Here is a 16,101-nt window from a genome sequence, read left to right as displayed (position 1 = left end):
TGAATGTGGCTTTGCAGTGGCCTTCTTTGATTTGGGATAAATTATATTTGCCTTCAATGGAGTCCATCAGGTTTTAAACTGTGGTTTAATAGTAGCAGATGTGTGGCAACCTTAGGCTGTTTTTTAGGTTCTGAGTGAAAACACAACTTTTCTACTACTTGCTGCATTTGATAAACGAGATACTGGCAGCCTTCAGGAGTCAGAGATCATAGGCAAGGAAAATCTGGTATTACTGTCTTGAATGTGAATGTTGTGGGATCTAGACAGATAAATTAGCATGATTTATTTTAGATTATTTACATAGCAATGTTTGGCTTATGTTTCAACATTGAATTCAAATATTTCTGGCCTTTGAAGGAATCTTGTTCTTAGGACCTAGTAATTCTTAGGGCCTAATAATTCTTTGTTGATTCAAAAACTGAATTTAGTTCCTTCAGGCAATCAGTTTGGAGTAATGCTAGGCAAAATTATAAGAGACTGTTTTATGTATCAGAATGCTAGTTATATTTTTAAAGTTTGGGATATACTGATATATCCCTGATACATACTTATATTGTCCCTCCTCTCCTTGATTTCCTCTCCTTTTTTCTTTCATGCTTGGTTTCATCACCACCTTTCAATCTTTTGTGCCTTTTGTTCCTTTTTGTGTTTTCAGCCTTTTTCTTTCTACCAGCTGTTGGCTTTAAGCTTGCAAACATACTAAAATCTTCCTTAAATTAATTTTCCCTCCAAGCTAGTATCTAATTTCCTTTCTCCTCAGATGTCTCAAAAGCAGCGTCTGTTTGCCACCTCTACTTTTTCATCACATTTTCTCCTGAAATTTTTGTGGTCAGTTTTTGCCTTATAATTTCACTGAAACTGTTCTCCTATAGATCCTCACTGACAAAATCAAAATATCCAAATCTGAAGCCCTTTCTCCCTTCTCATTCTGTACCTCTGCAATACTGGACAGTGTTGATTTCTTCTTTCTTGAAACTCTTTCTTTGCCATTTATTTATGCTATTGGTTTGCTGCCTCTTTCTTTGTTTATTCAGTATATTTTTATTTAGCACATTTTTTCAAAGATTTTATTTATTTATGAGAGACAGAGAGAGGCAGAGATGTAGGCAGAGGGAGAAGCAGGCTCCCTTTGGGGAGCTTGTCGTGGGATTTGATCCCAGGACCCCAGGATCACAACCTGAGCAAAGGCAGATACTTAACCACTGAGCCATCTAGGCATCCCTATTTAGCACTTTTTATGAGTCAGGTACTTTTAGATGTTGGGGATACAGTAATGAATAAAGCCAACAAATCCCTGTTCTGATGGTGCTTACATTTCTGCTAGTGTCTTTTACTATTTTGTATTTCCTCACCTTTCCCCAACCATCATCATTCCCTGAGGATCCATTCTTGCTTGCCTTATCATTTCATGTTTGGCCTGGGTGCAGTTTCCTACATCTTGTCCTCATGACTCCTTTTTTTATTTTGTTTTGTTTTTGTTATAGGCATGTTGCCTTTTTTAAAATTTAATTTTAAATTCAATTAACATAAATGTATTATTGGTTTCAGAGGTACAGGTTAGTGATTCATCAGTCTTACATAATACCCAGTGCTCATTACATCATGTGCCCTCCTGAATGTCCATCACCCAGTTACTCTTTCCCCCACTTCCAGTGACCCTCAGTTTATTTCCTATGATTAAGAGTCTCTTACGGTTTGTCTCCTTCTCTGATTTCATCTTATTTTATTGTTTTCTCTCTTATTCCTATGATCCTCTGTTTGTTTCTTAAATTTCACATATAAGTGAAATCATATGATAATTGTCTTTCTCTGATTGACTTACTTTGCACAGCATAATATCCATTTAGTTCCATCCATGTCTTTGCAAATGGCAAGATTTCTTTTCTTTTCCTTTTTTTTTTTTTTTTTTTTTGCTGGCTGAGTAGTAGTATTCCATTGTATATAATACCACATCTTCTTTATCCATCTATCTGTTGATGGATATCTGGGCTCTTCATTGTTTGGACATTGTAGACATTACTGCTATAAGCATTGGGGTGCAGGTGCCTCTTTGGGTCACTAGACTTATGTCTTTGGGTTAAATACCCAGTAGTACGGTTGCTAGGTTGTAGGGTAGCTCTATTTTCAACTTTTTGAGGAACCCCATACTGTTTTTCCAGAATGGCTACACCAGCTTGCATTCCTACCACCAGTGTATGTGAATTCCCCTCTCTACAACCTCACAACATCTGTCATTTCCTGACTTATTAATTTTAGCCATTCTGACTAGTGTGAGTTGGTATCTTATTGTGGTTTTGATTTGTATTTCCCTGATGCCAAGTGATGTTGAGCATTTTTTCATGTGTCTGTTGGCCATTTTTATGTCTTTGGAGAAATACCTGTTCATATTTTCTGCCCATTCCTTGATTGGATTATTTGTTTTAAGGGTGTTGAGTTTGATAAGTTCTTTTTTTTTTTTAATTTTTATTTATTTATGATAGTCACACACAGAGAGAGAGAGAGAGAGAGGCAGAGACATAGGCAGAGGGAGAAGCAGGCTCCATGTACTGGGAGCCCGACGTGGGATTCGATCCCGGGTCTCCAGGATCGTGCCCTGGGCCAAAGTCAGGCGCTAAACCGCTGCGCCACCCAGGGATCCCTGATAAGTTCTTTATAGATTTTGGATATTAGCCCTTTATCTGATATGTCATTTGTAAAATCTCTCATTCTACCAGTTGCCTTTTGGTTTGTTCACTGTTTCCTTTGCTGTGCAAAGGCTTTTTATCTTGATGAAGTCCCAATAGTTCATTTTTGCCTTTGTTTTCATTGCCTTTGGAGACGTATCTAGCAAGAAGTTGCTCCAGCTGAGGTCAAAGAGGTTGCTGCCTGTGTTCTTCTCTAGGATTTTGATGGATTCCTGTCTTACATTTAGGTCCTTCATCCATTTTGAGTCTATTTTTGGTATGATGTGAGGATGGTCTAGTGTCCTCATGACTTCTATTCACTGAGAGCCCTTGGAAGCATTGGTCTATCTTGTTTGAACTTCAGATCTAGCTTTCTCATGACTCATGAAACATGTCCGTATTTAAGCTCCAACAAAGTTCTAAATTCAACTTTGAAGATTAAACTTGAGCTTTTATTTTCTCCTACTTAAACTTTTGCTGAAGCCGTTTAGCTTGTCTCTGCCTTTCGGATCTTCTGTTCAATCCCTTTTCCTCACTGCTTCAAGGCTAAACTATTTGTAACACGAGCCACATTGCAAGTAATAGTACTCATTCCCTAAATGAGGGAAAATAAACTACCACATCAGGCAGGACTCCATCTGGGGATTCCTGAATACAGTTTGATTATTTTGTTGCTCAGAAACTTGCAAAGCACTATGGCTTTTTAGACATTCTACTTAGTAGAAAAGCATCCAAGTTCACATACTTGATTGGCTAAATATTTTAATAAGTATTATTGAAATTAATGGAAAAATATTTTTAAAATAACTTTTTTTTTTAACCCAGTGGTTCTTAGTCTGAATGTAAGAATCCTCTGTGATACAATTAAAAAATATGTATGCTTCGGCTTTGTAATCTGGAAGTGGATTCAGTAGGACTGGGGTGGACCCTGCCCCAACACCTGCAATCTGCATTGTAACAAAAGGCCCTACAAGTAAGTATCTTCCCAGTTCGCCTGTCATACCACCTCTTCCCAATCTGCTGTGGCTGCTTACTTAAATAGGTTAACTATATTACGGTAACTCTGTAAGTTATGATCTATATCATGTATCATGGATATTTAAAGACATGGAATATTGCTTACAAAATAACATTTCTCAAAAAGGAAGGATATGGTATTGCTGCCTTGTTTTTCAGTGACAGTGAAGCCACTTTGAAGTTTTCATATAAGACTTATAATATTCTTTCTCCCAAATAACTTAGAAGTAATATTCATTTTGATTATTATTTTGCAGAAAATCTTTCTTCCATAGTATGTGGTGGTTGATATCTTTAGATGTGCTACTGTTAGTTGCTTTTGGGAAAGACATGAGAGAGATGGTAAGCTCCTGGCCTTTTGTATCATATCCATTTTTAAATATTTTTATGCTTATCTTGAATTATACCTATTAAATCATGGTCAGTGAAGGACTGTGAACAGGGAAATAGCCTAGGAATTGAGCCAGTAGCTCTTACAATTGTTTTCATTATTGAAACTATATTATTAAGTATTGAGAGCCTTAAAAATCTTATTTCCTTTAATTTCAGTAATATTACTTCTGGGATTCTGAGAAAATTTGGAAAAAGCTTTATGCCCAAAGATGTTTATTGCAGTACTATTTATAATCTTTTCAGAATGTGTTCTGTGGACCATTATCTGGGAATGGTGGATGAGGGCATTGGACCTTCTGCTTTCATTTGAGGGAACTGATCAGAGTATGTCTAGATTACTGGTGGTACCAGGAAACTGGCTTTCTTGTTTAAGTGCGCTTTTTGTATTTTAATAAGCTGACTTTCCATAAAGTGAAATTTGTTCTGGCTTTTAAAGGCAAAATATAAATAAATTTTAAAATTTGTCCAAAAAAATGTTAAGTTTTGTTATGTTGAGCTTGCTCAAAGCTTTCTCTTGTCAGAAAGTTTTCATGTCTAAAAATGTTTCAAAATAATAAATGTATGTGAAATATTAGAATAATGGTAAATAATGTGAATACATGTGTAGTAACTGGAGAAAGGACAAGTAAATTGTATAGTCATAAAATCATAAAATACTGTGCAGTCATTGAACATGTTTATTTATTTATTTATTTTTTATTGAACGTGTTTAATAAGAGTTTTCAGTAGCACTAGGGAATACTGTAAAACTACCAGAAGTATGATTTGAAAAATTTAAATGGTAACATATGCATGGAGAAAAGTATTTACATTGCTAGTTTCTGGATTGTGGGAATGAAGAGAATTTTTGTTTTGTTCTGCCTCACACTTTTCTATTCTTTTCTAGTTTCCATATTGATCAGAAGTTGTACCTGTGATTAGAAACAAATAATGGGGTTACATTCAGTCAACATTCCTTCATTGTAAAGCAATTAAGATCTTAATTTAAAAATTGGAACAGATAAGGCATTTCTAATTAAAAAAATCTAAAATGAATTTGGGCATTAAGGAGGTCACTTGAAGTTATTTGCAAGTGATGAATCATTAAAATCTACCCCTGAAACTAATAATACAGTATATGTTAGCTAAATCGAATCCTTAAAAATTTTTAATTAATTAATTAATTATAAAAGATTTTATTTATTTATTCATGAGAGGCACAGACACAGGCAGAGGGAGAAGCTGGCTCCATGCAGGGAGTCTGATGTGAGACTCGATCCCAGGACCCCAGGATCACGCCCCAGGTTGAAGGTGGCGCTAAACCGCAAAGCCACCGGGGGCTGCCCGAATTTTTTTTTTTTTTATAGATTTTATTTATTTATTCATGAGAGACACAGAAAAAGAGAGAGAGAGGCAGAGACACAGGCAGAGGGAGAAGCAGCTCCATGCAGGGAGCCTGATGTGGGGGACTGGATCCCAGGACCCTGGGATTACTCCCTGAGCTGAAGGCAGAAGCTCAGCCACTGAGCCAGCCAGGTGCCTGACTGAATAGAATTTAAATAAAAATTTTTAAAAAGAGAGAAAAGAAAAAAAAATTAGAACAGAAAAAAATTCCAAACAGAATGATATTGAACATGAATATAAAATAAATCTTGGGCAGCCCCGGTGGCTCAGTGGTTTAGTGCCTCCATCAGCCCAGGGTGTGATCCTGAAGACCAGGAAATGAGTCCCACGTCGGGCTCCCTGCGTGGAGACTGCTTCTCCCTCTGCCTGTGTCTCTGCCTCTCTCTCTCCCTCATGAATAAATGAATAAAATCTTAAAAAAAAAAAAATCTTAGTACTCTGAATAAATTCCTATCTTACCTTGTTCCTAAAAGGATTTAATGAAGTGAAATACTATAAGAAAGCATAAGTTAGGAAGAATGAAGGAAAATAGAAAAGCAAGGAACATAAAGTTAACAAAACATAGGAAGCAGAGTTCTAAGTATTTGCTAATGGATAGGCCACAAAACCTTGTCACCTTTGTTGGTTACTTTCTTTTCCTTCTGCCTCGCATGCAATTCATTACAAGTCTGTTTAGCTCTCTTTCCAGCCAGATCATTCCTTTCCATCTCCATTACTACCATCTTAGTGAATCCAGTATCACTCCAACAGCAGTAGCCACTTAAGATTGTTTCCCAGCTTCCACTGTTAACTGGACTAATATAATAGTAATCCAGGCAATAAAAAGTAAATTATAGATACAGGGAAACAATAGAGTAGTGTTTAAGAGAATGGATTTTAGGCCACATGGAGCTTTCACTTTCAAGCTGTGTGACTTTGGGCACGTTACTTAACCTCTCTTATGTGTTTCTTCCCTCCTCTGTAAAATGGGCTAATAAAATATTCAACTGGAATTGTGTAGATGATTCATTGAATGAATGAATGAATGAATGAATGGATTTTGAACCCTTAGAATGGTTCCTGTTTTTATTTATCATTGTGGTCATCTATTTTAATATATAGCAAAAAGTGAATTAAAAATTTTTGATGTTAAAAATTTTTTTGATGTTATTGCTAAATATTTCTAAATAAAAACATCTAAAAACTAAAAGGAAATTTTTATATCTCACTAAATAATTCACTCATGCTTCCTACTAGCAGTGTTATAAATAATTAAGGAACACTAGAGCTATTCCCTTTAAAACCTAGAATAAAAGATGGTAACTGTTGCATTATTATTCTAGACATTTTTGCCAATTAAACAAGTCAAAATAAAATAATCAGAATTGCATATTAGAAAAAAAGTTAGATTATTGTTGTATTTAGTGTGACTACCTAACATAAAAAAGAACTAATCAAAACTTTTGTAACAGATTTTTAGTAAGTTTATTTTTATTTTAACTTAATTTTATATGCAGTTTAAAGGATTAAAAATGAACAACAGTGAAAAATGTGAAAAATTAGGAGTAAGCTTAGTGAAAGATATGTCTGAATGTAAAGAACAGTATAAATCTTTTCAGTCCAAAAAAGAATTTGAGTAAGAACCACTAAAAATCAGTAAATATTTTTCTTTTTTTTCCACAGAATTTAAATTATTTGCCCAGTTTGCTTATTTGCTCCTTTATCTGGCTATTAAGTGGTAGAGTTGCTGTTTAAACCCAGGCTGTCTATGCTTTTAACATTATGTGCTACCACCCTTATTTGGAAGCCATGGAGTTGGGATGTGATAAAATAGAACAATCATAACAATATAATGTAATAAGAATTATGTGAATGTGGTCTCTATCAAAATACTTACCTTGTGCTGATGTGAGATGATAAAATACTATGTGATGAGATGAAGTGAAGAGAATGACATAGGCATTGATGCTAAAGTGTGTTAGGCTACAGTTGACCTTCTGACCACGACGAAGTGGGTAATGAAAATGGAAAGTGAAACTATGGTGAAGGGAGGACTACTGTATTATGTAATTTGGCTGATGCTGAAAAAATGGAAAATAGCATAGAGGTCGTTTCTTTCTATCTCACATAAATGCAATCAGTAGTTAAATGGACCAGAACAAGCTTGTAGGTTCAGGGCACCACAGATTAGCTTGCTTCTGTCCTTTTGTTCTACCATCCTTAGTATGTGGGTTTCAAGATGTGTGGTCAAACTGTAGCTATGATTTTTGCATTTTTATCAGGAGGAATGCAGAAGGGATAAAGAAGGCTACTGATTTTGAACTTTTATATGAGAAATATAGCATTTACTTTAGGAAGCCAGGATTGTAGCTAAAATTCAGTGCTTCCATCAGAAACGATGGATGATGCAGAGATGGGGAAGCCAGTTAGCACCTCTGTGGTGAACATAAATTTATATTCAGTGTTCGGTGCTTTTGGTATTAGTAATGGCAAATTATTTACTTTTTTAGAAAGTTTTTAGCCCTTGTCACTAGTCCTTTCCTATTGTATGACTTAGACTCTACTTGATTTTATTTTGCTCATTGTAAATGTATTATCGCTACTTTTCTCCAAAGGAGCAAACCATGTAAAATTTATAGATACTAATGCAATCTTTAAACTGTTAGGATTTGGTTACTATATTAGCATGCGTGAATTTCATTTGAATTTTTTTTTTTTTTTGGTATCTGTTATATCCTGCTGTTTTGGTACTGTTTTTTCTTCAGAATGAATTGCAGTATTTTTGGTTCATTTTATTAAAGAAAGAATTCATAAAACTAGCCCTAGGTCAAGCCCTAAGATATAGTCAAGTTCAACTATATATTTGTCAGGTTCAGTTATACAGAGAATCATCAAAATACTCATAAGGGGGGCAGCTTTAGTGGCCCAGCGGTTTAGCGCTGCCTTCCGCCCAGGGCGAGATCCTGGAGACCTGGGATCGAGTCCCACGTCAGGCACCCTGCATGGAGCCTGCTTCTCCCTCTGCCCCCCCCCTCAAATAAATAAATAATCTTTAAAAATAACTAAAAAAAATACTCAGAAGGGAAATGGAGGTATAGAAATGGACTTAAAACTACAGAACAATTTCCTTTTTTATTTTAAAAAATATTTTAAAAACATATATATATACGTGTTTATATATATATGCATATATAAAAAATATATATATTTGCCTCAAAAAGTGACATTTATGAAAAGGTGGAAAAAAATGACAAGATGTCCATCCTTTGGCTCCTTTGCTTTCTCCTTTCTGCTCCTCCTTAGCCCCCCATGGTCTGAACGCTGAGTAGGGCTAGGTAGGAGGACAGCCCCTCAGATGAGGTCAGCAACAGTGAGGAGCATCTCCTCACTGGAGGTGTTGTAGAAGGTCTTGATGTCTTGAAGAGTCATCTTGTCCTCTTCTGTCACCATGTTAATAGCCATACCCTTTACACCAAATTGCGTACCATGACTGATTCTGTAGATACAGTTTTCCCTCTTGGTGAGAAGGTCATAGTTGATGACTAAATAAGCCTGCTGCACATCAGTGCTCTGGCATAGATCAAGAGAGAGGACAGCTTCAGCATGTCAATGAGAAAAGGACACAATCCAGAAGAGATTGAAGTATGTGTGTAGGCAGCCAAAGGAACACAAAGAATGCAAAAATCCCTCCTCCCTCAACTACCTAAGGTATTAGATATTCCAAATGCTACTTTCCTGAAGAGTGGCATGAGGAGGCTCTTTTTTTTTTTTTTTTTTTTTTTTTTGGCTTAGAACAACAGAAATTTATTCTCTCACATTCTGGAAGCCAGGAGTCCAATATCAAGGTGTCAGTAGGGTTGGTTCCTCCCAGAGGCTCTAAGGGAGAATCTGTTCCATGTTTCTCCCCTAACGTCTTGTGGTTGCTGGCAATCCTTGGCATTCCTTGGCTCATAAATACATCACTTCCATCGAGGAGGCTCTTTGGAGAGGGAATCACCTTGGATTTTATAGAAGAAGGATTCCTTAACAGAGAAAGTACATTTTATTTTTAAATTCATTATTTTAAATTTTTAAATTTTATTTTTTAAAAAGATATTTATTTGATGGAGAGAGTGCTCACAAACAGGGGGAGCAGCAAGCAGAGGGGAAGGAGAAGCAGGCTTCCCACTGAGCAGAGAGCCCAATTTGGGCCCAGATCCCAGGCTCTTGGGATCATGAGCCAAGCTAAAGGCAGACCTTAACTGACTGAGCCACTTGGGTGCCCCTAAATTTTATTTTTTTCAACCTTAAGCATGAGTTGTTTATTTTCAAATCTTATTTTTTTCTTTACTGTGGTTAAATACATGTAACATAAAATTTACCATCTTAATCACTTTTAAGTGTGTATAGTAATGTGAACTGTATCCAGTTGTGCAACAGATTGTTGTGCAGCAGATCACTAGAGCTTTTCATCTGGCAAAACTGAAACTACATCCATTAAACAACAGCTCCACTTTTTCTCTACCATCTTCCCCTAGCAAGTACCATTCTAGAGAAGTGTATTTTACATTCTTCAATTTAGGGAAATATGCCTCTGTAGTGAAGCAAGTTATACCTGTAAAAATCAGCAGTTTCCTCAATTGAATGTGTGTGTGTTTCTTAAAATTTTAATTATTTATTTGAGAGAAAGAGAGAGACCATCAGCAGGGGAAGGGGCAAAGGGAGAGGAAGAAGCCGACTCCACTGAGCAGTGAGCCCGATGTAGGGCTGTATCCCAGGACCTTGGGATCATGACCTGAGCCAAAGGCAGACACTTAACCGACTGAACCACCCAGGTGTCCCTCCTCAATTGTGTTTATGATTATAATTTTTTAAGAGGAGTTTTACCTCCTTCTCGCTCTTTTATTATTTTCCACAACTGACATATGATTCAGTTCCCATTTACCATTGGTTGTAGCAGTAATTTAGGATATATATTTTAAGGACATATCTAATTTTTCATCAGTATAGGCTAATATATGGAAGGTCTGATTTATAAATGTATCAGACCCCACCAATTCCTGTTTGCTTATGAATTCTCCCCAACAAAGTTTTGAGTTGGTGCTCGTCAAAACTTTAATGCTTCTTTCACTTCCTCCAGTTTCTGCTTGTTAAAATTCTGTTTAGCCTTTAGGAACCATTTCAAATGTGACTTCCTCCAAACAGCCTCTCCACATGCCAACTGCATGTTTTACTTCCCAGACTTGGAAAGGCTTTCTGCCTTCTATAGCAAACACAAACTGTTTTCCTTGTTAAATCATTATTTGTGTGCTTAACTCCTTTGCCTCCACTTTGCAATCATATGTAATGATACCAAGTTTAGGGACTTCCATATAAATGGTTCAGAAATTTTAAAAAACTCTTAAAACCTCTGCTGTAGTATATATAGTACATACAGAGTAAATGTTTATCAAGTGGAATTGAGTGTATTTTGTTTTTATAATTGAACATTTCGTTTTATGACATTTGAAGATGTTCTCTCTTTGTGATGTAACAATCCTTGGTTTTTACATAAAAAATGGAAGTGAGGATAGAGGGGTGAACAGAGGATATATAAGTATAGAAATGTATAAAGATACCTATGTCTGGAAGAACCATTATGTTTGCCTTGTTCTAAGTTTATAACTTATTTATTTGTTGATTGATTGATCTGAGTTTACATTTTAGTTACATAATAGTTTAATAATTATAGGAGCTGCTGTGAGTCAAAAGATAATTATTTTAATATAGACTATAACTACCTATCAACCTACCTGTCAAATGAGGCAGAAGAAGTTATAGTTTTCTATTCTTAAAAAGGTCTGACAAAACAAAAAGGAAGTGTAGTTGTTTTTATTGAGGTGTAAATTATATATAATAATGTACACAGATCTTAAAGGTTCAATTTGGTGGATGTTGGTAATTGCATATTTTGTGTTTAGGCACCATCCAAAACAAGATATAGGACATTTCTATCACCCAAATAGTTTTTGTGCTTCCTTCTAGTCACAAATTTTTGTTACTTGTTTATTTATTTTTAAATATTTTATTTATTCATGAGAGACCTAGAGAGAGAGGCAGAGAGACACAGGCAGAGGGAGAAGCAGGCTCCCTGCAGAGGAGCCTGATGTGGGGACTCAGTCCCGTAACCCCGGAATCACGACCTGAGGCAAAGGCAGAGGCTCAACCACTGAGCCACCTGGGTGTCCCTAGTCACAAAACTTTGGAAGAATGAGTTTTTGATAACAGTATAATTGGAAGGGAAATTATGAGAGAACATAATTAGGAGATACATTAAAAGCTGCACCACCAGGTTATGATTAATTCTGTTGTTTTTTATATGTAGTTTACTTCAGTGCTGGTTAGTAGTTGGTCTAGTATTACTAATTGTTGAGGTCACTGGAATGGAAATGTTAATGTTGTATGTCATAATTCTCTTGATGACAAGTTTGCTTTTATATTCTTCCTTTATTCCATTTTACTTACCTATGATGGTAATGGAATTGTTCCTTCAAATAGAATGCAAATAAAAACAGTATGCAAACCATTACTAAATTTTGTTAAACTACACCAACTGTTAACTCATTAGAAATATTTAGTATTTTAAGATTTATTATTATTATTTTTTAGTTCTTTAAGATTTATTATTTTTTTTTAGTTTAATGAACAAAAATTCAAATTAGGGTCAGAGAAAAGAGTAAAAAGTAATTTTTAAATTGTATCTTTTGTGCCTGATGCTGATTTTTTTTAATGTAAAAAAGGTTATAACTTATAATTAAGTAGAGACTTTGGAATTATTGAGGATTTTTATTAGCCTTGCTATCCTCTTATCCTCTTACTGCAGAAAATGTAAAGTTGCTTTTTTTTTTTATCACTGTAGCTAAAGGCTAGCTGTTAACAGTGACTTTTTAGTTATGAGCACCTGTTTTCCATGAACTTTCTCTGACTCCCTGGCTGGCACGTTCTGTGGTGAAGAGTCCAAGTTTGGGCAACCACTGTGCTTCTCTGACTTCTGGTCTGAGGCTTCTCATCCCCTGGCCTTGGTCATTGCCAGCCACCTGTAGCAGTCAGTCTCTTTTCATGCATAGGGAGGGAAATGTTGAAGAACTAGAAGTAGGTAAAAATTCTCTTTCAGTTCTCAGAAATTGATAATGAGATGATTTAAGTAAACACTGAAGATAGGGATTGACACATACTAAGCACTCAGAATTACTGGGCTTTATTATTGTTTTCATCATCATTACCAATATTTGATTAATGACCAATTCTAATTTAATTGCAGCTTACTGGGAAGAAAAGTCTTAAAAAAAAAACAGTGTGAAGAAGCTTAATGATTTTAACTTCAGAGGCAATTAATGTTCCTTAAAACAGAGCAATTTAATTACACCTGCAAGATTCTGTCAGCAGAGGTTGCTAGAAGCTCTATTCCGAAATTGAGTGTGTTGCTTTCTGTCCAAGCTGCGAATATGTGAAGGTCTTCATTCTTTAGATGGGCACTAGGGGGCAATAGAGACATTTTGACTTTTGGCAAAAATCCATTTTATTCAACTGTCTACTGTCTATAGTGGAAGGAAAAAAAAAGACTCTATGAACAGTGTCTTCTACAAATTGGAACAAGTGAGGTTTAGGTTGACATTAATGCTGGAATAATTATTTTTTAAAAATGCAGAAAAACTATTTTGTGATTTGACAGTATATATATTTACAGGTTTTTTTTTTTTGGGTATCTTTAAGCTTTTTTTTTCTTCTTTAAGCTTTTTAAGCTTTTTAGGTCAGTAACTATATAATAAGGCTTAATGGCAGGAATATTAAGGATAGCCTCTTTAGAATTTAAGACTTAAGCCTATAAAGTCAAATAATAAAGTTTAGTAATCTAAACTTTTAAAAACACATATCAGATCTTACCACTTCCCTACTTCCCTTGTCACTTTCCTGTCAGTAAACCCTCCAGTTTCTTCTGTCATGATGGAGAAATCCAAGTTCCCTGCCTTGACCTCTAAGGCCTGCATGACTTGGCTTCCTTACATCTTTCTGACTTCATCCCTTTTCACTCCTGTCTTGCTCACTCTTCTCTACCCACGGTGACCTTTCTGCTTTTCTTTTACCATCTATGCTTCTTCCCTTACAGAGCCTTTCTGTTTACTCTCTCCTATACAAGTAGCTTTCAGAGCTTTACGGGATTCCCTCATTTCATGTGGATCTTTGTGCAGGTGTTACCTCTTTGACCACCTTGTATAAGTACCTCCACTCTACTCCACTGCTTTTTCTGACATTGCTTTATGGTAGTTATTGTTATTTGACACTTTTTGTTTGTTTTGCTACTTACTGACTTGCTGTCTTTCTCCTCACAGTAATACAAGTTCCATGAGGGCAGTTATATTATCTCTTTTATTGTATCCCCATTGGCTTGACTGGTACCTGAGACATAGTAGATGCTCAAGGAATATTTGTTCAGTGAAAGCCAGTCCTTAGCTGTGGTCAAAGTTACTTTCTTGCCCCCTAAATATTTCATTGAATCAAAGCTAGCTTCTAATACAGTCACAGTTATCATTTAGAAGCTCAGGAGTCAATACTCAGCCCTACATTTTCAGGATAGTCTTGCCATGATTCCTTTGTTACAAGGCTGCAGTCTTTCTTAAACTCCCATTGCCAGGTAGGCTTTTGTACCTTCTCAGGTGGCTGGCAGGAAGAATCACTAGTGTATGTCCTTTCTGCCTTTGAGCAGTGGCTTTTCGCCCCCCAACAGATATTTTGTGTAATTGTAATGTGAATGACACTGGTAGCATGAACCATTTTCTTTATTTGTTGTAGATAGTGTGTAGTGATGAAGATGACTAGTTTTTTTTTTTTTTTTAAGATTTGTTTGAAAGAGAAAGTGTGCACGTGTGCACATGTGCAGGGTTGCAGGGAAAGAATCTCAAGCTGACTCCCTGCAGAGCCCAATGCCAGGTTCCATCGTACCACCCTGAGATCATGACCTGAGCCAAAATCAAAAGTTGGATGCATAGCTGACTAAGCCACCTAGGTGCCCCTAAAGACAGACTGGTTTATGCAAATAATAAAAGCGTAATTTAACTGCAGTGAGTAAGGCAGGAGGGTACTTTTTATCTGACTGATTTTAGTCTTAACTACAAGTTGTTTTAACATGTAGGTATATTTACTTTGCTAAATTTTTGTCATTATCATGTATATACTGTACAGTAAATTGCAAACCTTGCAGATATAAATTGTCATTAACTCTGTGGAAGTGATGTTAAGGACGTCCTTTGCTCTATCCAAAGCCATTGTCAAATGAGGATTTAGTTATACCAGTTCTTAAGTGAAAAAAAGGAAAATTGACAAGGGTGATAAATGATTGGAATATCATAGGATTAAGAGCCTTTGAGAAAATTGATGAAGGCCTTGAATATTTTTTTGCAAAAAGAATCCTCTTAGTAATCCTTGCCAAAGTCAGTCCTATAGAGTCTTTGATGCCATGTTATACTATCATAAATTTTAGTTTGAAAAATGACCCCTCCCACCCCCATCCAACCCATTCTCTCTCTGCTCATAGCACTGGTATTTTTTTTGACACTTTATGTTTTTTGATCCTAGGTTCAGAAGGTTGAATTATTCACACTTAATAGTTCTATTAATACTGTTGTAATTGGCCCTTAAAAAAGCCTCTTGTAATTGCCCTTCCAGAGTCCTTCACTTGTTATTTATCCATGTGGAATCCTCCTTTTTTATCTTGTGTTTTCATTTCGCTTTTCTTTCCAGATCCTAACATCTTCCTATGTATGCCTCACCTCTTGGCTGTTTCACTCATATTTCATTTTACCTTAAAGATTTTTTTTAACACTTAATTCAGTGTAATTTCCTCCTATTTCTTACCTCAGTTTGTTATTTTATTATTTTATTTTTTAAAGATACTATTTTTAAGTAATCTCTATATCCAGTGTGAGGCTCAAACTTAACCCCAACATCAAGAGTCACATGTTCCATCCACTGCCCTACTCAGCTTAAAAATTTTGCTTTGGGTTGCTTTACTTACAGCTTTCATTTTTTTCTTCTGCCTTCCCAACTATAAGTATTCTTAAGGATGAGGGTTATGTAATTACTTTTTACATTCCTCTAAATGTTCAAGAAGACAGTTATAGAAAATATATATCATTTTGTCAGTTTAGTAGGTATAGACACAATATTTGAAAATACAGCAGCTCCCTTGATCTTTCACCCTTTCTGTTTACATGAGTAAAAGTGGGAGATCTCCATGTGTCAGTTTTGAGAAAGATTTCTCAATGCTTTAATCTTACAATTTTAAAAAGTGCCATTATAATAATGAATTTCTAGAAAATCATGAATATTTACCCCAATTGACATAATTTTTTCCTTTAGTGGAATTAGGTACTTTCCTGTTACCATGATTGTCAAGTTTGCATTTGAATAAATTTTATATTTTTAAGTACTAAATTAATAGAATGGCATGTAAGTACATATTGAAGCAGCTCCAACAGAGCTTACTTTCTTTATTCTTCTATAGACTTTGATCCTTATTTGGAAAGACATTTTGTTCATACTATTTGTGCTGAGTGCTAGAAGTGCAGCTAATTGTGAATTTGAAATAAGACCAAGACCACCAAGTTGATTCACATAGTCTACCAGGCAGCTGTTGGTTGGTAATGTTGCC

General features: G+C 35.6%; 1 protein-coding gene across 4 annotated transcripts in view; it reads left to right on the top strand.

The window, feature by feature from the left end:
- WDR70 (WD repeat domain 70) overlaps positions 1-16,101 on the top strand; it is a 310,102-nt gene that overhangs the window by 41,825 nt on the left and 252,176 nt on the right. The window contains exon 2 of one of the 4 annotated variants that reach the window (XM_025436430.3): positions 3,938-4,022. The exons of the other annotated variants lie outside the window; for them this stretch is intronic. Within the exon in view, the coding sequence (XP_025292215.1) occupies positions 3,938-4,022 (85 nt within the window). The remainder of the gene's footprint in view (positions 1-3,937; positions 4,023-16,101) is intronic. 4 annotated transcript variants of the gene reach the window in all.

This window comes from Canis lupus, chromosome 4, assembly GCF_003254725.2.
Source record: "Canis lupus dingo isolate Sandy chromosome 4, ASM325472v2, whole genome shotgun sequence".
Lineage (NCBI taxonomy): Eukaryota > Metazoa > Chordata > Mammalia > Carnivora > Canidae > Canis > Canis lupus.
Note: the sequence above shows the minus strand (reverse complement) of the source record. Positions and strands in the feature narration are given on the sequence as shown.